Source organism: Mya arenaria, chromosome 16 (genome assembly GCF_026914265.1).
Source record: "Mya arenaria isolate MELC-2E11 chromosome 16, ASM2691426v1".
NCBI classification, from domain to species: Eukaryota; Metazoa; Mollusca; class Bivalvia; order Myida; family Myidae; genus Mya; species Mya arenaria.
In genome coordinates, this window is record NC_069137.1 from 11,819,926 (window position 1) to 11,842,920 (window position 22,995).

At 34.7% G+C, this 22,995-nt stretch overlaps 1 protein-coding gene across 1 annotated transcript; it reads right to left on the bottom strand.

The window, feature by feature from the left end:
- Positions 1 to 4,616: 4,616 nt before the first annotated feature.
- On the bottom strand, positions 4,617 to 22,146 carry LOC128221403 (uncharacterized). Its single transcript, XM_052930015.1, has 7 exons — positions 22,011 to 22,146; positions 19,808 to 19,919; positions 19,098 to 19,225; positions 17,856 to 17,972; positions 7,544 to 7,918; positions 5,663 to 5,788; positions 4,617 to 4,723 (listed from the first exon to the last, which is right to left on the bottom strand). The coding sequence occupies exons 1-7, from the start codon at positions 22,069 to 22,071 to the stop codon at positions 4,617 to 4,619; spliced, it is 1,026 nt and encodes a 341-aa protein (XP_052785975.1). The 5' UTR covers positions 22,072 to 22,146.
- Between the last annotated feature and the right edge of the window lie 849 nt (positions 22,147 to 22,995).

The window sequence follows — 22,995 nt, forward strand, 5'->3', positions numbered from 1 at the left end:
TCATTAAAGCGCCCTCTTCTGGTTGAACTTCTGCACAGTGAGAAGCTGGAAAAACCTCACACTAATTATTCATTAATGATTCATAACAGGTTTTCATTGGTTTGTGGATAAAATGTTTCACAATTAGCCCATCAAATAGACGCTATGCAATTGTTGCATATAACTTTTAATATGTTAACCACAAAAAGAGACTATATTAACATTTTTAAAATGCTTCTTACATTGATATAACACCAAACATTAGATACTATTTATTCATTGGTTTTTGAAACAATTTAATGTTCTTAATAATTATTTAAACAAGGGGGCCCTGAAGGCCCTGTATCGCTCACCTGATCCAATTCAAGTTTGAAATAAGTGTTTTCAGGGCGAGGGCAATTGTGACCAAACTCTTCCCTATCAGCCTTAGACCACAATTTTAAAGGATCATCTTCATTTCAGCTACTTTAGGTCATATAAGTTAAAGTAAGATGGTGAATTAGTTATATTGGATTTACCGCATACCAATTGAGGTAATATGGTGCCTAACAGGACTAAAGATTTAGGTTTCACATCTCATCAACATCCAAATATAATCATCAGGTATGGAATCAACACATTTATACCTGCTGGAATTAAACAAATATATTACTTAGATCCTTCCTTGTAATCAAGTTTTTTTTAATACCATGCATGATTTTTTAATAGCACGGATTACCAAGTTGCAAACCTTACATTGCTGTAATCAGTACATTCTGACCAGGTTTCATATAGATAAAGTAGAAGATATGGCCTCAACAGTGTTTTAATAATGTTTTTTTTATGATTAGACTTCGTGACCTAGTTTTTGAACTCAGGTTACCCAGTTTCAAACTTGACATAGACTTCATAAACACAAACATTTAAACATAGTTTCATGCTGATTAAGGAGAGAATGTAACCTCTACAGTGTTTAGAAAGTTTTTCTATGATTTGACCTAGTGGCCTGGTTTTTGACCTCTGATTACCCAGTTTCAAACTCAACCTAAAGATCATCAAGAATAACATTCTAATAAAATTCGAAGAACATATGGTAATAAAGGTGGCCTCTAGAGTGTTAACAGGCTTTTCCTATTATTTTACCTGGTGACCTAGTTTTTGACCGCACATGACCTAGAGCTAATCAATTTAAACATTCTGACATAGTTTCATGAACATACAGTCATAAATGTGACCTCTGGAGTGCTAATAAGCTTTTCCTATAATTTGACCTAATGACTTAGTTTTTGACCACACATGACCCGGATTCAAACTTGACTTAGAGAGTATTAATATAAACATTCTGACCAACTTTCGTGAATAAACATTTATAAATGCGACTTCTAGATTGTTAATAGTTTTTCCTCAAATTTGACCTGTTGACCTAGTTTTTGACCGCATATGCCCAAGATTCGAACTTGGCCTAGAGCTAATCAATATATACATCCTGACTATGTTTAATGAAGATACATCATAAATGTGACCTCTAGAGTGCTAACGAGCTTTTCCTATGAGTTGACCTAATGACCTAGCTTTGACCGCACATGCCCAAGATTCAAACTTGGCCTAGGGATAATCAAAAGATACATTCTGACTAAGTTTTATGATGATACAGTCATAAATGTGATTTTTGGGGTGCTAACAAGCTTTTCCTATGATTTGACCTAATGACCTAGTTTTTGACAGCACATGATCCAGATTTAAACTTTGCTTATAGATCGTTAATATAAACATTCTGATCAATTTTCATGAAGAAACATTTATAAAAATGTCACCTCTAGATTGTTTTTCTTAAATTTGACCTTGTGACCTAGTTTTTGAACGCACATGCCCAAGATTCAAACTTGGCCTAGAACTATTCAAACTATACATTCTGACTAAGTTTCATAAACATAAAGTCATAAATGTGACCTCTAGAGTGCTGAAAAGCTTTTCCTATGATTTGACCTGGTGACCCAGTTTTTAACCGCACATGATCCAGATTTAAACTTGACTTAAAGATTACTAATATAAACATTCTGACCTACTTTCATGAAGATACAGTCATAAATGAGACATCTAGAGTGTTAAGGTACATGACCACGTTTCTCCGAAAAATATGAATGTCGGCCGATTTTGATGAAACTTGGAACAAACAATCGTCAATGACTCTACTTTAACGAGGTGTATTTAATTATTTTTTTAAATCCCGTTGTTTGTTGATTTTCAGCGCCACCTAGCGGACACGTGCTATTTGGCGCAAACTTTGCTGAAACCGTAAAAAAAATATAATTTTACGGCTTTTTTTTATAAAAAAAATCGGAATATAATTTATTGTATGCTGAATAAATAATCCTATAATTTTAGTACTAGTATTTAAGAAGAAAATTATTAATTTTAAGTTTTATGACGAAAAGTCTTCTATAAGGAATCGCCAAAAATAGATTTCATAAAAAAATAGTATTTATTTCGAAAACGAACTCGGGTAGGGTATGTTTTTATTATTTCATAGGAAATGGAATAGAATAATGAATATGATTATGTAAAAACAAAAAAATGACGGTGAGGTAAATTACTGAAAGATATAAGTATTATGAGAAAAATTGATAGAGTTAGCGTGATTTCTACGCCACCGTCAACGTCAATATAAAACACGTCAAGTTAGTGACGCCATGGGTTTGTTTGATGCATGAGAATAGTTGTGGAGTGAAACGTTATATTCGTCCATAAATGATGGTATCTGTTTCTTTTTATTGTTTAATCTAATATTTGCCAGTATCAGAACTAAGTAGAATATCAGAAAATAGTAAGAAAAATAGTGAGAAAATCAAATTCTTATAATTGACGGCTTGTATGGAATAGTTCGTCAACAGCGATGGAAGCCTTTCTTACAAAAGGGGTTGAACATCGAACAGTTAACAATGGACGGGGATTCAACCACTTGTACTCGCGTCAAGCGGTCTTTATTTCAAGATCTTAAAAAATCAAATGATAAAAATCATATAGTCAAAAATTTCTAATAATAAGAATAAGACCAGTTTAAACGCCCTGTCCGCCCACATGCTCAATGAACACTCCTCATGCAGCCCAACCTGGTGTAAGTCTCCAAGTACGAGAATTACCGGCAGGCGCACATACTGCAGGGTACTGAATTGAAAAAAAAAAATCCTGAACGTGATGCACGGGTTATAGTTATAATGATAATCAGTTTCGTAAAACGAAGTTTATTTAAACCTGAAATGTTTTATGTTAATTTTAGCCATCAAGACTCGTGAAAAAAGATTTATATTTTGAATTGACAGTATTAAATCTAATAATTAAAGTGACTCGCTCAAATATCGTCTTTGAAGACCACAGTTTTCATTAGCGTTAATAACGCGATTGAAAAATTATCACGGCTGTGGTGTTGCGTGATTGACACTTTGTCACGTGATGTTATCAATGTATCCTTAACAGGTCAACATATCCACCATTTGTTGAAGTTCCGGTGGCCGTGTGGACTAAGCGTATGTTTTTTCTATTTTCTTCTTGACTAATCTGGCGTGGGTTCGAACCACACTAAACCAAAATACCTTTTTTTACGCTATAACTGTATTTTTCCTGAAATATCGATATCATAGAGTAAAATAATGATAACAAGAGTGTTTTCAGATGCTATACCGGGAAAACTAACTTTTTGTCGAAAAAAAAACGAGCAAGTCACTTAAAGTCGCATTGATGACTAAATATCAAATTACAATATGCCTGTAATGATTAAATTTTCAGGTACACAAATGAGTGTATGCTGGAAAATCTAGCCCATTTGCAAAGTACTAACGCAAACGAGAACATGAAAAACATGGTTGCAAGGAAGGCGCCAAAATATGTCAATTATTTAGAGTCAGAGGGCCTCGACTTCCGGGTTATAATAACTGTATTGGCACTTCTAGTGGATGCATATCCGGCGCCCGCCCCCAAATCCCACCATGTCAACATGTTGTAAAGATGATGCAAATAATTACAATCGCTGATTCAGGTGGCGGGGGGGGCACCCGTCGCCCCCCCCCCTTTCCCCAAACTCAAAGATTTATGTCAATATTGGAGAGAACAAGTAATGACATGTTGAAGTGGTGGTACCACAAAACACCGCTGCCACACTTAAAACAAAACAAAGTCGATTATGAGAAAGGGGCGCAATTTAAAAGGTCACACTCCCAGTTACGACACCTCTAACGTGTAATCATGGAGCCGCCCCTGCATCATTTCAAAATAATTTCAGCAAAACTGCATGGATGTTAGAAGCAGTCTGTAATTTAAACCGCAATTTTTGTCATAGCTTGCAAATTGAATATAATTTATCTATTTTAAAATAGATATAAAATATATGCAAACATGCCTGCTCTTCTAAAACAATGATATATTTGCTGTTTTTATTGGATTTCATAAATTATCTATTAGCCTAGCTGATTTCACGCCGCTATAGCGCTAACTTCACGCTGCTATGCCGCTAACTTCACGCCGCTAGGCCACTAACCTCACGCCGCTAGCTTTTAAACCCAGATGACCCAATATCGAACTCGTCCAAGAATTTATTAAGGGTAACATTCTGACTAAATTTCATTAAGATTGTGCCAACATTGTGACCTCTAGAGTGTTTACAGTCAAATTGTTGACGACGGACGATGGACGACGACGGACACATGACGATCACAATAGCTCACCTCTAGCACCTCGTGCCCAGTTGAGCTATAAAAGGTTAAGGAAAATGCTGTGAATAAAGCGGAAAAGCATTAATAACACTTATATATTGACAAAATCCTTTCTATGAACAATGGGATTTTAATATTTTTATCAGTCCAATACTTTTGTTAGGCAATGGTTGTAAAGGGCATTTGTTTAAGGATTTTACAAAAATGACAGAATTGTTTTAAGACATAATCATTTTCAGCCGAATTGGACATTTTTAGTATACTATTTAAAGCAATACTGCATTTCCCAATTTAAGTATACCAAACCTGTGAACGCGGGGGCGTGGTCAGTAATAACCCAAGGAGCATAATTGGAACAAACATTCACAAGGAACTGTGTTTAGATGAATGCGCATATGACAGACACTCTGCCATTTGAGCTAAAATGGTCATTGGCCTTTGACCATGAACAAGGGAGAGTAATACAGAAAACCAACTGCACAACCAAAAAGCAAGTTGTCTCCCTTTAATCTTAGACTTGACTTTACATGTAAACTTGGCTAAAATAGTCTTAGCTAGTGTAGACTTGGCTAAAAATAGACATAGCTAAAATAGCTTTTTTATACTTTCAAGGCCCATAATCTAGCCCTGATGGATATCTGAATACTGTACAAGTTTCATCGAGATACAATCAAAACTGAAGACTGTATCTTGTTCACAAGCGTTTGTTTACAGATGCACTGATGCACATGCTACGTACACATTACCATCGCATAAGCACTTCTGGCCTTTGGCCAGTAAAGCTAAAAATCAACACCCCTACCAATTTTCGTGCCGATAATGTAAACCAGTAAAACATGGAGTAAAAATATGCATTTAAGCATGTCTGAGAAATGTTGTACATGTTTTCTTTTTAATCAAAATATATGTAGAAATATACATAATAATAGTTGTATTTGAATGCATCTGTTCTGGAAATATATGATATAATACACTAATTTTCATAGTAATTTGGATACCTTTCTTGTCGCTGAGCTTCCATGCAATACCAATGCCAAGTAATATTATAGCAAGGATTGCACCAATCACTATGCCAGCAATAAAACCCTTTGACAAACCAATGTCTCGGGACTCCGATTCTATTTCTGAAAATCAAAACATGTTTGTCAAAAATTATGCTCCGGAAGCGCCTCTTTGTCAGAAACGTAAATTTCATTTCAAAGGCATTAGAAGAGACACCTGTTTGCCGCAAATATCATTATATTAAGTCAAACCGACGGTCATACCAGTTTCAGTGTCAAAGGAGCAAACCTTTGGAGTAGAAGGAAAACGCTATCTCTAACAATAAATACGTTAGCCGGTTGTATTATACTACCTACCGGGCATTACTCCGGTTGAATTGCATAATCTTCTAGCTTCGGCTCAAGGGGCATAATTTCAACTGTTTTGCTAGAGGGTTATCTCCACAATAAATATCAAAGGCATGGGCCTTCCAGGGACATAATTTGAACAACCATGGTACAGGACCATGAAATAATGCCTTATTCAAAAATGCAAGGGTCTGCATAGCTGGTTCGGACAAAAAGATTTTCAAAAATCCTAATCTAAGTATACCAAACCTGTGAACCACGGGGGATGGCCAGTAATGACCCAAGGGTCATAATTTGAAAAAAAAAACATTCACAAGCAACTGTGTTAAGATGGATGCGCGAACAAACAAAACATATTTTCAAATTTAAGAATTCCAAAGCTGTGAACCCTGGGGCTTGGCCAGTAATGACCCAAGGGGCATAAGTTGAACAAACAATCACAACCAATGGGTTTAGATGAATGCGCAAACAACAGACACTTTGGCAAATAGAAAACTGAAGAGTTAAGTGCACAATCTTCATATTGCCCTTTTACCCACATACAAAGTTTCATTAACCTGGCTTGAATACTTTTTGAGTTATCCCAGGACCGATAATTTGTTTCCATCAACAGCTATATTTTTAATAAGTCAAGGGCATAACTTTGTCTGATGAAAACAAAACTAATGTGCATAATCTCAATATTGCCCTCTTTCTACGTTCAATGTTTCATTAACCTAGCTTGGATACTTTTGAGTTACCACAGGACCAAACTGGCTATATTTTGAAAAAGTTAAGGGCAAGAAAAACTAATGTATATAATCTCCATATTGCCCTTTATCCACATACTGAGTTTCATGAACAAAGCTTTTATGCTTTTCGAGTTATCAAAGGACCATATTGGATGTATTTTTAGTAAGAAAAGGGCCGTTATTCTGCTGCTTTACCTTGTCTGACGAAACAAAATGACGGGAATAATCTCTATTTTGCCCTCTTTCCACATACTAAGTTTCATTAACCTAGCCTTAATACTTTTTGAGTTATCGCAGGACCGAGATTTTTGTGGAATGACGGACGGACGACGACGGACGGAGAGTAAACCATAAGTCCCCTCCGGCGAAACCGGTATGGGACTTATAATTATTAATGAACCTGCTATTGATTGACAATCTCCATTTTTGGGACGATATCCAGGAAATTATTTCATTATTGTCGCGTGAGGTAAAAGGTATTGCATGAACTCATAAAACGTTTTAGGGAAATTCAGAAACTCTTTCTAAATAGCCAACTGCAATTGGGGTCAATTGGGAAGTATAAACCTTTATCCGTATCTTAAAAAGAGGTTTTTGAGACAGTTAGTTGATCTTGGATCATGTTGCGGGTGTTTCCTGTGACTGAATTTGCATGATACATATGGTGAACATATGGTTACCTCAAAATGTTTAAAGTGCAATATGTAAAACCTTAAGCCTAAAGAAATAACATTGATCACAAACTCACAGTTATTTTAAAACTTATTAAAATCATTTTTATTTATAAACGAATTCATACCTTTAAGTTGTAGCCATACTGACGAAGTATTCTTGCAGATCGTTACTGGTCTACCATTGACTTTGACGCTATCAATGTCAGTACCAATTATCAGAACCGTTAACGGATACTTCACTCCATATATCGTTAATTGACAAGTTCCATTTTCCAAATAAAATGATACATACATTTTTGGATCATTTTTGGAGTAGAGATGGGCGTTATGGTGTACAAGACCGTAGTTGGCAATCAATTTTCCGTAGCCAAGAGCATCCATGAGTTGATATCTTTTTCCAGTTGTCCATGTAAGATTGACTTCACCCTTCCCATCCACTTCCACAAGACAGTTACCGTCGCCAGCATCAGTATTGTCAGCCATCTTTCCGAAGGCTTTACCTGAATCAATACAATATTGTTACAGGTGCATTGTCCCACAAATATAAGCAAAACATGATTTCTGAAATTTTCAAATGGGATATTTACTAAGGATGCAAACGAATATTCGATCGAACGTTTGGTATTCGAATATCAAAATCGGTATTCGAATTTTCGATGTCTTTTGTTTGATATTTTTTAAATATTTTGCCTACAACTGTGTTGTTGCATGTATTCGCTTGTCTTGTTTATACAACGATTGATCCCTAATGCCAGAAGCGTTCACGTGATGACACTATACACGCGCCATTTGTTAATTAGGGAAATTAAATTTCGTCAGGACTATAAACAGTACCTTTAATTTAACGAAAATTGGCTATTAAACAAGTGACGCCAAACAAGTTTCAATTATTTTCGGTAAATTTTAATGACCACACCAATTAAGGATAAACGGAATCAGCCACCAAAGTGGTGGCATGGCTGCCAATTACGCTGTTCAATATTGCCGTAATGATATGGATGACATGTGCTAGTTATGTGCTCTTAACTATTTTCCATGTTTCAATATAACGTCCGTACTTTTAAAAGTAACTGTATGGAAAAGCATTTGAGGACATTGTTGGACAATAGATGAGTAAAATTATTCAGGGTTATTTTCGTTTAATTATTTAAATAATTCCCGAGTAGGTTTTGTCATAGTTATATCAAGTAGAGATCAATCCCAGAACGAGTCTGCGCGTCCTACAGAACGAACATCCATTGGTGCATCACGACATGTTCAAAATTGATTGTTTTTTATTAGATTCATTGTCTGTAATGGGAAATTTGAGAGTCTAATTTTTGGGAATTAAGGGTATGTCGCGTGTACCGAGTATTACAAAGGCCCCGGCTATAACTGTAACGAACAAGAAAATTCGTAAAATTGATATCCCCCGCCTGATAAGGCAAATTTCATGGATTGAAAAAGGAAGAGTAGTTGGAATATTCCTATATTAACTTGTAATATGGCTGCAGAGAGATGGGCCGTTATGAACGTTGGGTTAAGTTTGAGTTTGTTTGGAGTTATTTGAAATGAAAGTTTTGTATATGGAGTAACATTTTTAATTGTTTTTATGAATTTGAATGATTTCAAAGTGAAAGTTCTGATATGTCTGAAGTGATTACAGTAAATAGTGGAACATGATATTTAAAGGTACCTGTTGATCATGTGCACTGTGTGTTATTTTTAAGCTCAAAGGAGCTTCATGTTGGTGGTCATTAAATACAACCTATCATAATCAATTATCATGGAGGTTGATGGAAGTAAGTCATCATTAAATACATATATTTATCATTATGTGTTCAGTCATACATGTATGAACATAATCCGACCAATCGCTACCATGAAATGGTTACGGACAAGAATTTTGTATGATTTGACCTAGTGACCTAAAAAAATCACATATAATCTAGTTTTAAACATGTCAAAGAGTTCATCAAGGAAACATACTGATCAAGTTTCATGAATATTAGACCATACATAATGCTTCTTATGTGTTCCAAAGAGTATTCATTATGGTTGCTTCAGACAGTCAGTATAGAAGTTACTTAGTTACCAAGTTTTATCTTTTTAGGAAATGACACCAAAAGCGAAACATTGTGGTAAGTGATAAATGTTGCTAACACACATATTAAGGTCTTGTCGGTACATAGATACCTGAAACTTTCATTTTTTAATAGTTCATTAAAACTTTACTATTACAAATGATATGAGTCAGTCTCGTTGGAAAAATATTGGGCAATCGTGTTGTTTTGTGGTGAGTGGGAGGAGACTGGGGAACCCGGAGTAAGCCCACTTGTCCGGCGTGCTTACCACAAACCGCACATGTGTTCTGGACCCTTTTCAGAATCAATTTTAAACGTTTATTTAAAAATTGTAATGTCATGTTATGCGCTTTCAACAATTTATTAAATACAAAAGATTTACAAGCCATAATTTTATTCTGATTTATGCGGACCACACACTAATAGAATGTTCTTACAAAAGAAAGTGAGCCGGTATCAAAGTATATAAATTACCTTACCTTTGGCAAAGTAAAACGGATGAAACAGATAAATAAACGCCAAATACCAGCAAAGCGCCATTTTTATACAAAGAATGAAACTCATCAGTATATGACAGACAGACTCGAGGAAATAAAAGCAATAAACTCAAAACTTAACTTGGTGTTTACAAACTGCTATTCTGGTATTATTGTTTTGCTCATTTAAAAACATATTCAAGGTTGTGTTCAATAAATGTGTTAATATTGAGCAGGTTTGATAAAACGTACATTATCTACATTCGCATTTGATAAGATACCTTTCATTTATTTTCCATGAACCGGTCGACCAGTCTAGACAAAGTTTCACACTCATTCACCTGGTTGGGTCATGCATATGTAAAACATTCGATTAGTTTGCAAGAACCGGTCGACCAGTCTAGACGGAGTCTAGTCTTTCTATCCTTAAATAAACGCAACCCCACACCCGTATCTTCGGTTTGTGCCTGCAAAGTAATATTGTAAGGGCTGAATTCAGAACATCCACTCTCACTCACATTCCAACCGCATTCACGTAAGATTCACTTACGTGATCACTTGGAGTGGTACAAGGGGAGTGACACTCAAGTGATCTGTTCGTATTCACACGCCCCGTTAACACTTCACTTCATCAAGTGACCAATACAGTACAATTTCATGTTTGTATTCATGCTCATATCGGTTATACATTATACAATGTAAACATATGCTTATTTGAGATTTGAATACCTTATTGTTAGAAACGGCGAAACAAACGACAGTTATTATTTCTCTGAAACTGAAATTAACATTTTAAAACAATTTGATTGATACAAAGTAAATATTCTAGATTGTACATAACTGGTGCAAAATGCATTAAAATGCATGTTTTTGTTGTTGTTTTGTAGCCGTTTTCCATTGTATCATGTGATTTAAATATGTTTACGTTAATAATCTTGCTTTTCTCGTCTGCAAAAAGAAGTGTTAGCGTATGAAAAAAAAGATGAAAGCTAAAACACTTCATAAAAAATGGCACCGAAATTGAATTAGCGAATGAATTTGCTTTTATGAGGAAATTAAACCTCGGAGTGAAAACGGACTGCAGAATTGTACGGAAAATTGAATACAAATAAAAAAAATAATGATAATAATAATTATAATAAAAAAAATAAAATAATAATAATAATAATGATATAATAATAATAATAATAATGATATAATAATAATAATAATATTAATAATAATAATAATAATAATAATAATAATAATGATAATAATAATAATAATACTGTATTCTGTGAAAACTGTGATAGATAATCCAAACTCTGAAATGAACATGTTGCTTAAAACCTCCAAGCTGGCATGTACGTGAAGTGAGTGGCCTAGCGGCATACGGCTTAGCGGCGTGAAGAAAGCGGCCTAACGCCCTTGCGCGGCCATATTGTTTCCTATTTCAACGCATTTTATATGCGTTTTTTCTAAAACAATGATGAAATGTTCCCATTTACAAATCAACATCATTGAGCGAATATCAGCATTTCTTCCCATTTTTTAGGCTGCTGGATTGAGTTCTTGTGAAAATGCTGATATACTAGTAATGATAAAGAGGTTTTTGGTTTAAACAGTTGTCCAGGCACTACAGTATTAACAAGAGTCGTCAGAGACCCATGTGGAGTACAGTTTCTCCTTCGAATTAGAAATAAACAAAGGGCATTTAAAATAAGAATACATAAATTGAATCTTGGGTTTTATTCTATTTCAGTAACGGTTAATTTGTTACCTGCTAGTGCGCTTATAGTAAAAACCAATAATGAATTCAGTGTTTGAATTTAATCAGTCCGATAGACCTTGGCCACTGATTTTCGAAGAATGTAGCCCTACCGGGCTACTTTTTTCCTTGTGATTAAAACAAATATATATTAAGCGCGTTGTTATCGTGTTGTTCATACGATATCCATTAATAAACGCATCAGCATTGTATTGTCCCGCGTAGGGCCCAGGGCTCATCCAACCAGGCGAATCGAGCAACTTAGTTGACCTGACCACGGCGAATGAGCTATCTTCTATGATCAAAACGAAGTCAGATTCGCCGGAATTTACGATGATCAAAAAGCGATATGCTCTGCGATTCAGAGCTGCAAGCCATGTGCTGAATGATGTTTGTTTATTCAATCAATAGTTTTAAAACACATGTCAAGATTAATTAACGCCCGTAGTGACGAGTGATTATTAATATGGTTTACAACCAGTAACAAGATGTCTATAAGCAGCAGTAAAACTCAATGACGAACTTGAGCCGCAATTTATGTAAATTAATGGATACCTACCGCAGTTTGATTTGAAAAACAGCAATGCTAAATTTCAATATCAACATTGATATTTATTCTTTTTAGTTTAAATATAGTTTTAATCAGCTTAATTTAAAGGATATATCTTTAAGATTTCAATGCGTAACAGAAAATAAACACTAAACAAATATCGTCTTAAAAACGTGGAAAACAGCTGCTCGTTTACCTCTGGTCAATTTCATGAAAAAAGGAGAACTGTTGGGAATGATTTAATTTAAATCGTTGTACTATAATAATCCATTGAATTGCTTTGCATTTTTTTAAAAGAACAACCATAGGAGCAATGGCAATATAAATCATCGAGCATTTTATGTTTATGTCCAGTTGCCTTTGAGGTAAGGACTGCATACCTCAGAAAGTTATTTTTTTATATTTTCAGAGCCTAGTTAAGGTGGAACGCGACTATGAATTTTCGTTTTTCGAGTTACTGTCTGAAAATTGGTATACGAATAGAAAAGCATATGCCCAATTAGGGACTGTTTTTACATGTTCAATATTCGGAACAGTTTTGAAACTACGACTCTTCAAAATATACAACTGACGTCAATTTTGAGACGTCTCTCATATTTTGCGTTCCAGCTACAATAACCGATAGTTTCACCAATTCTTCGTTTACCGCTAAGAATTTAAACCTCAAGTGCGTCTTGTGAAAACGTTCACGCACATATATTTTTCGTTCTCTTGTTTTACGTTATTTATTCAAAATTCGTCTTTAACGTCATTTTTCGCGGGAAAAACGGCGTCGTGTTTCGCTGAAAAAAGTGCGCCTTTCTTTAATTCTTGAAAAAACTGCTCGTTTAATTTTTGATTTTTTTAAATACATGTATTCAATGTTTTATTACAAACCGCCTGATATCAAAAAAAGGGTACCTCACCGAGTTCGTTTTTGCGCAGTATCAAATAATCTAATCCCTATACCTGTTCTTTTTCATTACATATTCTTATCAAACGTTTAGCATGACGTAAATCGAACTATTATTTACGCTAATAAGAGCTTAGTTTTGATTAAATCACTGATCAATAACATATAACAGTTGTTGTTAATTTTAGTTAAATTGATAGCTCAACATTGTTTTCTTCTGTTGAATTCCGAATAGTTAACATTATTAAATCATTAAAGCACTGATTATAAATGAACTATAGTTAAAGTGACATGCTTATCCAAAATCCATGCATAAACATGTATAACAAGATCAATTTTGTCTAATAAAACTTTAACTTCCTACTCAATTAGACATTGATGTAAAATATTAATTACTGGTTACAAGATTTTAACCGCGTGTTTAATTACAGAATGTGCAAAAACATTAAAATATTGGTGAATGCTAAACTATTTACTGTGGTCTACTCTAAACTCATAATGTAAAAATGCCATGTTTTATGCTAATTTCTTTCAAATCAACTCGGTATTTCTCATAAGAACCTTTGTTTTCGACAAGATTTCTGCATCCAAGCGTCAGATCACATACGACCTTACTATCATGGAAGTCAAATAGACTTATTTTATTTGCATGTAAAATATAAGCTTTTTATTTATACTTATATATAGCTATATCTTACCTATATAAATATTTTGACAACAATATGCTTTAATTTTAAACTGAACTATTATTGTATAAAATATTATTTATGTTCTATGTCTATCAATGTTTGGATATATTATGAATATGTCCAGCCATGGGGAAAATTAAGATATTGAGTTGAGTTGCGATGGGAGAGTAAGTGTGCATCTTTAAATAGTTACTATAAGCTCATTTTGTTAAGGGTTGTTATAGCTTACATACAAACACAAGCACAATACGTACAATAAAGTCAAGTACCAATGCACGCGTTAAAATGCACCCCACACACCATCCCACACTCAAGCACGCGTGCACACGCATGCATATATGCGCACGCGCTCTCGCACACACACACACACACGCACGCACGCACGCACACACACAGTCTCACACACATGTACGCTCTCACACGCAGGCATGTATGCACACACGCTCGCACGCGCGCGCGCACATACACACGCACGCATACACGCACGCGTGTACAATACGCAAGGCAGAGACATTGAGTGCGGGATAAGGTAGCTATGTTGGCCTCTGTATCATGGGCATTGAATGCATCGCCGAAAGTTGTCTCATGAATTTGCGTGTATGCACGAGAAGCTTTGATTGCGTGGTAAAGTCAGGAAAACAAACAATATAACTCGTTATGGATTAAAACAAACAATGCATTGATTAACAAAATTAAACATTTTACTGCACTAAAAACATTAACTTTAAGATCATCATTTGACCCATTTGGAACAAATATTTTATCAGTGTGCGTGTTCGTGTGTATGTGCGTGCGTGCATGTAGGAGTATGTGGGCGTATACGTGCGTTCATGTGAGTGCATTTTTGTGAACTATAACAACCCTTAATAAGATGAGATAATAGAAACAATTCAATGTGATCATTTACAATCAGTGCAAACACAAGTATTAAACACAAATACGATTTACCACAACTAATACTATTGTTTTAATATGCCTTTAAGAATAAATATATATCGAAAACAATGGTTCTTATGAAGAATACCGAGTTTAATTTGAAAGAAATATGAGACCATAGTAAATCCTGTAGCATTCACCAAAAAAAATGAATCATTTTTGCGCTTTCTACTATTAAATAAACAGTTACAATCTTGTAATCAGTGAATAATATTTTGTATGAGTTTATTATTAAGCAAGAAGTAAGGGTTTATCAGTCAAAATAAATGTTTGTTATACATGTGGAATATTGATTTTGAATAAGAGTTTCACTTTAAAATTTGAGTGTGTTTTTAATGTAACATTCAATTTTGACCCCGTTATATATTGACCACATGAGTCATTTTCTTTCTGTTCAAAGAATGACCGATCATTTTTTAACGTTAAGAACTGACCATCCCCCACTCCCCCACCCCTCCCCAAACCGTTGCGTAACAAATGACCCTCGTTGAAAATGTTCAAGAGTTATATTCACTACCAAACTTAGTCAATAATATGGCTACCCCTATTAGTGGAATTTATTCATTGTATATGTTTTTATTCAACGATAACCGATTGACTACATCAAACTTCGATTCAAAACACTGAACTCTATAGTCGCGTATTTTATAGATCTGTATACTATTACATTTTTCTCCGATAGTGACATACAGAAGAAAACTTCGTTGATTTTAAGGAGGGGGGAGGGCTGCACCCCTCTACTGCCGGGATCCGTTTGTGCTTATTACAATGCAGATTTCTGTCGATTTTCATTTTTTGGTTTGTTAGTTAAATTTTGTGTATGAAATGAGTGTCACACACTGGATTTACTATGCTTTTGCTAAGTTAAGAGCCTTATAACTGCAGATCTCTTCTGATACTTATTAAAGAAATTGGTAACTAATAAAGTAGTAGAACCGTTTATTGTTGTGTTAATACTGTAGATGTATATATAAAAAACAAAGCAATAATCAGCATAATCACAGCTCATAGCATAGTGACTGGAACGATTATCGATGTGTATTATCAAAATGTTATAATTCGGCAAATGAGATTGCTTAGTAATTAAGAAAGCCTCTCATTAAAATAGCCGCCAGATTTAAGTCATTGTTTTATAAAGCTGGTTATTCAGCGCCCGTCTTGTGTGGAATTAGATATTTTGTACAATAACAATAACAAATATCCCTAACATAAAACTGATCAGACACTCTAAGATTTCTAATCTTTCCATATAATAAACAAAAACAATTCGATTAACGTCATGCTAAACGTTTAAATACACTACGTATTGAAAAAGAAACAGGTATAGTGGTTAGATTATTTGATAATGCGCAAAAACGAACTCGGTGAGGTACCCTTTTTTTTATATCAGGCGATTTGTAATAAAACATTGAATACATGTATTTAAAAAAATCAAAAATTAAACGAGCAGTTTATTCAAGAATAATAGAAAGGCGCACTTTTTTCAGCGAAACACGACGCCGTTTTTCCAGCGAAGAATGACGTTAAAGACGAATTTTGAATAAATAACGTAAAACAAGAGAACGAAAAATATATGTGCGTGAACGTTTTAACAAGACGCACTTGAGGTTTGAATTTCTTAGCAGTAAACGAAGAATTGGTGAAACTATCGGTTATTGTAGCTGGAACGCAAAAATATGACAGAAGTCTCAAAATTGACGTCAGTTGCATATTTTGAAGACTCGTAGATTCAAAACTGTTCCGAATATTGAAAAAGTAAAAACAGTCCCTAATTGGGCATATGCTCTTCTATTCGTATACCAATTTTGAGACAGTAACTCGAAAACGAATTCATAGTCGCGTTCCACCTTAAGAGGGTCATCTGATTGGTTAAGAAGATGCTGGCGCTTAAAGATATACCAACCCAAGCATTAACGGGTGGCTATCATCCTTAGTGTAATGAGGCTAGAACGTATGGTTAACGCACAATATGTCAGTGATTTTTGGGCCATTTTAGGGCCGAATAATGGCTCTATCCCCTCGTTAAAAATACTCTACTACCTCCATCCCCCCACCCCCCCAACACACACAAACATTTTTTATTGGTTTCCCCCTATAACCTGAATGTCTTTTACCGATAATTCAAACCTGATAAGTCGCATTTGTAATTGAAGTTACTCCAATTCTATATATGTTTGCGAGCAAACTTTCAGAGGTTATATGTCCTATATCCGGTCAAAATCCGCAAATTATCTGATATCACAGTCAACAAGCGTTTTAAGTGTGCTGTCGTGAGTTATTTTTAATTTAAAAATTCATTTCTCAGTATTCATATAATTATATCTTAAATTAATAATCTATTAAATTTTCCATTTTTTTGTATTTATCTAGCTAATTTTCCCAATTGAAGAGGCACAGGCAGAAAACGAAACACGCAGAAGTGTTGTTGTAAAGGCAATTTGCATCGTTGAATTTCCTTAAGGATCAATACATTTTTTTTCCAATGAGAAGGCAGTACTTCTCAAGGTTTCAAGTTTATTTATTTCAGTAAATCGGAAGTCGGCTGTAATTGATTTCAGTCAGGTGAAGTGGTAGATACAGACAGGGGCAGGTCTAGGAATAGGGAAGTTTACACAATATAATGTAGCCCGATAAAAACGTACAGATTGTAAATATTTTCGTACAAAAGATAGATGGTTGTGTGTCTGAGTAAACCATTTATTTTGTAAATTCGTTAACTATTGAGCCGACTTTAGCGGTAATCTTACGATTCACTTATACATTCCGTCTGCTTAAATCCACATCGCAAAAAGTCAATCAAGACTGATTTTGAGCGTTCAAATTAACATTTGCGGCCGCTTTTGTGCTAAGACAGAACTTGTTAACGTGCAGCCCTGTGGACATAAGCCAAAGAATTGCGGCACCAAATGACCAGCGAGTAAATGTATTTTCATTTTAACTTGTTCATACCTGTTTCAGTCCGGCTAGGGTTTGATCCACGTATCCATATCATAGTCAATATCACCGTGTAGCTCTGTTAGAACAAACAAACGAATTAAGGTCCCGAAGGACCAGCGAGTAAACATATTTTCAGTATGTTCATACCTGTTGTAGTCTGGCTAACGTTGGACCCACTTATCCTTACTCCGTTGCTTTTGATAGATAACCCATTATCTGCAAACGAGCATTCCCATTCATCACTGCTATGCACTGACGGCTCCACTATGGGAATACAAGTGTACTTTGGTCATCATATCAGCGAGCGTACGAACACATATGGTAAGATTTTCAGTTAAGTACTATGTCCACTTCACATGAGCTGTATAATAGTAAATTCAAATAACAATATCTTCGCGGTCATTATTTCACGACTTATAAAGAAATACTTGTTTTTAATGATTCCGTTAGATCTATTATGTTGTCATTTGATAAACTGTTTCTGTAATATAAATGGACATGACAATGTGTAGTTTTATTTAGTGCGTTTTCTCGCGTTATTATGATGTCAAAAAGTTTTCGTTGCTTTCCAACCTTGTACACATGCACCTAATTTCGGAAAATAAGAAAATACCTGTCAATGTCAGTTTTGATAGTTGGTTGCTAAACTGGACATATCGTCCAAATGTCTATGCAGTAGCTTAAAAGATGAAGGACGGTCGACCGGTCACAACTAAGGTCATCCAAGTCCAACAATGATATTTGTTTTGAAAACTGCATATATGGTGTATATGGTCCGAATTTTATTGTTGTAGTTTAAAAATAAGCATGTCAAACAGTCAAAATCAAGGTCAGCCAAGCCCAACTTGATTTTTGTTTCCAAACTGTATATAAGTATAATGTTATTTGCTGCAGCTTAAACAACAAAAATATAGGTCGAACGTTTAATGCCATGGTGATCAAAGAACTTTGATATTTGTTTTCAAAACTGTACAGTGGTTTAAATTTCACTGTTGTAGCTTCAAAAGAAGAAGATACGTCAAAAGGGATTGTGAAAGCTTTAACCCTTGGGGTATATTTTAAAACTGGATCATCATATGATATACATAATAAATTTCAAAGGTCTGGGCTAAGTGGTTTGAAACAAAATATTTTCAAAGTTTTTCTTTAATTTGATAAGTATATATCAAAAATTGTAATCCACGGGATCGTGCAAGCTTTGACACCACGGGCATTTTGAACGAGAATCGTTGGGCTTATCGGTTCATATCTGATATCAAATGTCTTGAAAGAACAAATGGATTTCAGACAAAAGGATTTTAAAATATATCCCTATTTACCTTCATGTTAAACAGGTATTTTGTTTAAATTAATCCCCTTTTCTAAATCTTTATTTTAAATTCAGCATACCTGGCAGCGTACAACTAAACACTGTACTATTCAAACACAGACACTTCGCAGAAAACGGCAGCTCAGGAGGACTTGTTTCACAGGTGTTGTTGACATGACCAACGGAGATGACCTTTCGACCTTGGTTCCTGCGGATTCAATGAACTTTTCATTACTTATTCAATTAGTATGTGGGTGTTCAATTGTTTCTTAAGCACTTAAGCATGTATTACCATGGTTTCTAAAGCATGTATTTCCATGTTTCTTAAGCATGATATACCATGGTTTCTTAAGCATTTTATACCATGTGTACCTCTTTCATTTAACGTTTGTTCATATATGTTCATTTAATGTATTCGTCAAATACATTTGCAGTGGTGGAGTTTGTCGTGTTCTTAATGTCTCAAACGCACATTAATACATACTCATATCACCGTGTATGACCGTTCACAGCGAAATAGTTTGAAGGATCAAAACAAAATCTGTTTAAAAATATATAGTTTTATTCAGTTTTGAGGTTAAATATTTAGCACGCATAGTACGTATATCCTTTGCAACATGTGTAGGCTTCGGTACGGAGGGGAACTTGGACGTGTGCCAGCTTGCATCCTTTTTGGTATTAAAGGGAAGTGGCGCATGTGTCAGGTTCTATTCCTACTATCGTCAATTGCTGGATCCACCTCTGCGCTTTGATATCGATATAAAATGAAAATAAAAGATAAAAAGCGCACCTGTACCAGCCAACTGAGCGAGCCGTTCCCCCGTTAATGTGACAAGTCAGTGTGATGGTTTGATCCTTAGGTATCCAGGTCGCAGTCAGAGTCGGTCTTTGTAATTCCAAACCTAAGAAAAAAACGTCACAGCAGCAGATTAAACCACAACCCGTTTTGGAAACAATTGAAAAATATTTTAGATAAATCTAAACGGTCCTCTATTGTAAGAACATTTTTCAAAGAAATAATTAGCGCATTTGAAAGAAACAGATTAGGCTTTAACATGATTTAATAACGCATTAACACTGACAAGACGAAGAACAAGGGCTTTAAATTGAGTGCCTCGGTGGTCTCTTGATTTAGGAACTTTTTTACTATTGAATGTTTACGTATGTTAAGTTCAGCTGATTTTACACACATGTTTCGTTTACGGCAGCTTTAACTGAAACTATGTGATCATATATCACTATCATTGGTGATGTTTCATGGACAAGTCTACACCAAAGTGCTGAAGCCAATTAAATGCACATGATTAAAAGCGACACAACGTGGAACTGAATAAATTTTGATATCAGACATTTTCAAGGTCGTGTCGATACATACATCCAAGCAATATGTCCTTTCAACTGTTTTAAATATTTCATTTGAACAATGCTGGACTCCTTTAGTTTAAACTGATTCATTCTAAGATTTGGAAACAAATTATTACAAAATATATTAATTAGGCTCGTTAGCAATATGCTGATCAAGCGTGTTGTATTTTAGTGTGCGGAAAACCCCAAGGACCCGTAGTAACACACATGTCTGGTTTGAAAAACCAGAAACCTTACTCGCATTCCGGCCCCTTTTAGGATTAACATTATCAATATGTGAACGTTTATTTTAAAACTGTATTTTCATATAAAACCTATTTCACTAGTGTAAGCCATTCCTATCATAGTCTATTAAAAAGCCAACAATTTACAAGTAATACTTTCATTCCATTATAATCCGTACGAAATAAAGGGGCGGATTCTGGCCTGAATTGAGGCGAAATAGTCACGGAATCAGTGAATCGTCTTGAGTGTAAACGGAATTATTATTCCGCCCGTAATGTATACATGTTTCATGTACATTCTAGGCGTAAAATTATTAAAGTTCCAGGCTAAAACAAATTACGGGCGTAACTATATACTTTAACAATTGTGTGCCACGGAATTTCGTACGTTGGGTTTTCTATGCAACCTTTGGGGCAAAATATCCTGCTTAAACATTTTAGTGGAGCGTAAATTCGAACTTAGCCTGATATTATTAGCCAATACATCCAGAATAATTCGAAAATCATGATGATTAACCAGTACTGGTGCTGAAATTAATTTTGTCGGCCCTCACTTTCACAATTATTTTGTTTGTTTTATATCGAGTAAACGTTGTGTGTGATTAAGATTTTTCATGAGCTGAATGCTTTACAAATTGTTTTGTTAGGATTAAATGAAATCTACCTCTTAGCAACATTTACAAACGATACACATTAGTTTATCATTTTCTTCGGTGGCATCTTGCAATCATTAATTTTCGATATTCCGCGAAAGTTTCCGAGTACTTACGATTGAGTGTATGGAATTATGTTTTACAGCCAATATGTTAATTTAGTGATTTTATTTCTTTACATGTTTTCACATTTCTACATTTTTTCGTCATTTAATTTTGATTATACTGGGTTTGTACTATTGGTTTTACATGTTTTCATTAATTAATGATTGATTTATATTTTAAATGCAGATTAAATTGAGTAAGCTAAATTATGATTGTTCACATTATATTTTAAAGTCTATTAAATGTTTCCGCATGTAAATTATTGACCACATAATATTAAATAAACTCCATAAGATCTTTGTATAAAATACGCCAGTAATCTAAAATTCTGCCCGTAACTGAAATTCCGTCTGAATCTGAAATTATGCATGTTATCAGAAATTCCGTTTAAATCTGAAAATCCATCCACAATCTGAAAAACCGCCCGTTGCCTTAAATTTCACCCGTAATTTGAATTCCGTCACACCCCATTTACATACTTCGCCTCTAGAACCCGGCCGAACACGGTCGGAATCATGACGGGTTCCGCCTCCAACACTTAGATAGTCAATTCCTGGCGAAAATCCACACCGGATATCGCACACAAAACAATATAGTACTTATAATAAAGAAAAAAGTCGGTGACAAAGTATATGAATGATCCTACCTTTCACACGGAGGAACGCAAGAAGACAAATTAACTTCAAAAAGAGCTCCAAAATCACCATGTTTGTATCAGTAATAAAACTCAACACTTAATGATAAATTCTGTTACAATACCTGAAACTGAAACTAAAACTAGCTTTTAAACTGTCCTCTATATTTTTGGTACATTTGTTTCTTAGTTTTAAAAGTGATTCATTTTCGACGAAACATGACAATGCATTAATTTTTTAATTAATTTCCGTCCTTCGATGGTGAAAGCACTTGTGATAATAAAAAACAAATAACGCAAACCAAAACAATATATGCACGGACATTTTCACACAAAAATAATTCAACCTTGTTGATGTATGTCCTTATGCACAAAGCCCCAGTGCGACATGCCTCGCAAGGTTCAATCGGTATGTACGTTTGATACTATGTTACACTGTCTTCAGGGCCGCTCCAGATTCAGTTACTAATAAAAACGCATTACTCAAAATCAGAAAATATGAACCTTACCAATAAAAATGCATATCGCGTTGTGTGTTGTGCATGAATAGCTTATTATATCAGCCGTCTGCATACATTAAAACAATGACTTATAGAAACAATGGTGTTTTTATTTCTTAAAATATCTTTGATTCATGGTTTAAAGATTAAAACAATTCAACAATTATCAACATTATTTTCGTTTCCGTTTTTTTTTTCGACTGAATCTCACAATGTGCGTTTATAAAGGTGCATTGACCAACTACTTTATTAAATGTAAGTTTATACACTGTTGACCTATACCTTAAAAGTTTGAATATATGATATGATGACGAGTTTCAGATTCTTTTCATCATTTTATCATAGCTTTTTCAGGGGAAAAGGAGACAAAAAATACCAACATGTTTTACATGCAATCAAAATGAGTCGAATACTAGAAACTGACCAAGCAACGTTTTAATTACTTTTATAAGTAGAATAAAAACAAAGCTAATGTTCAGTACACACTATCAGGGTGA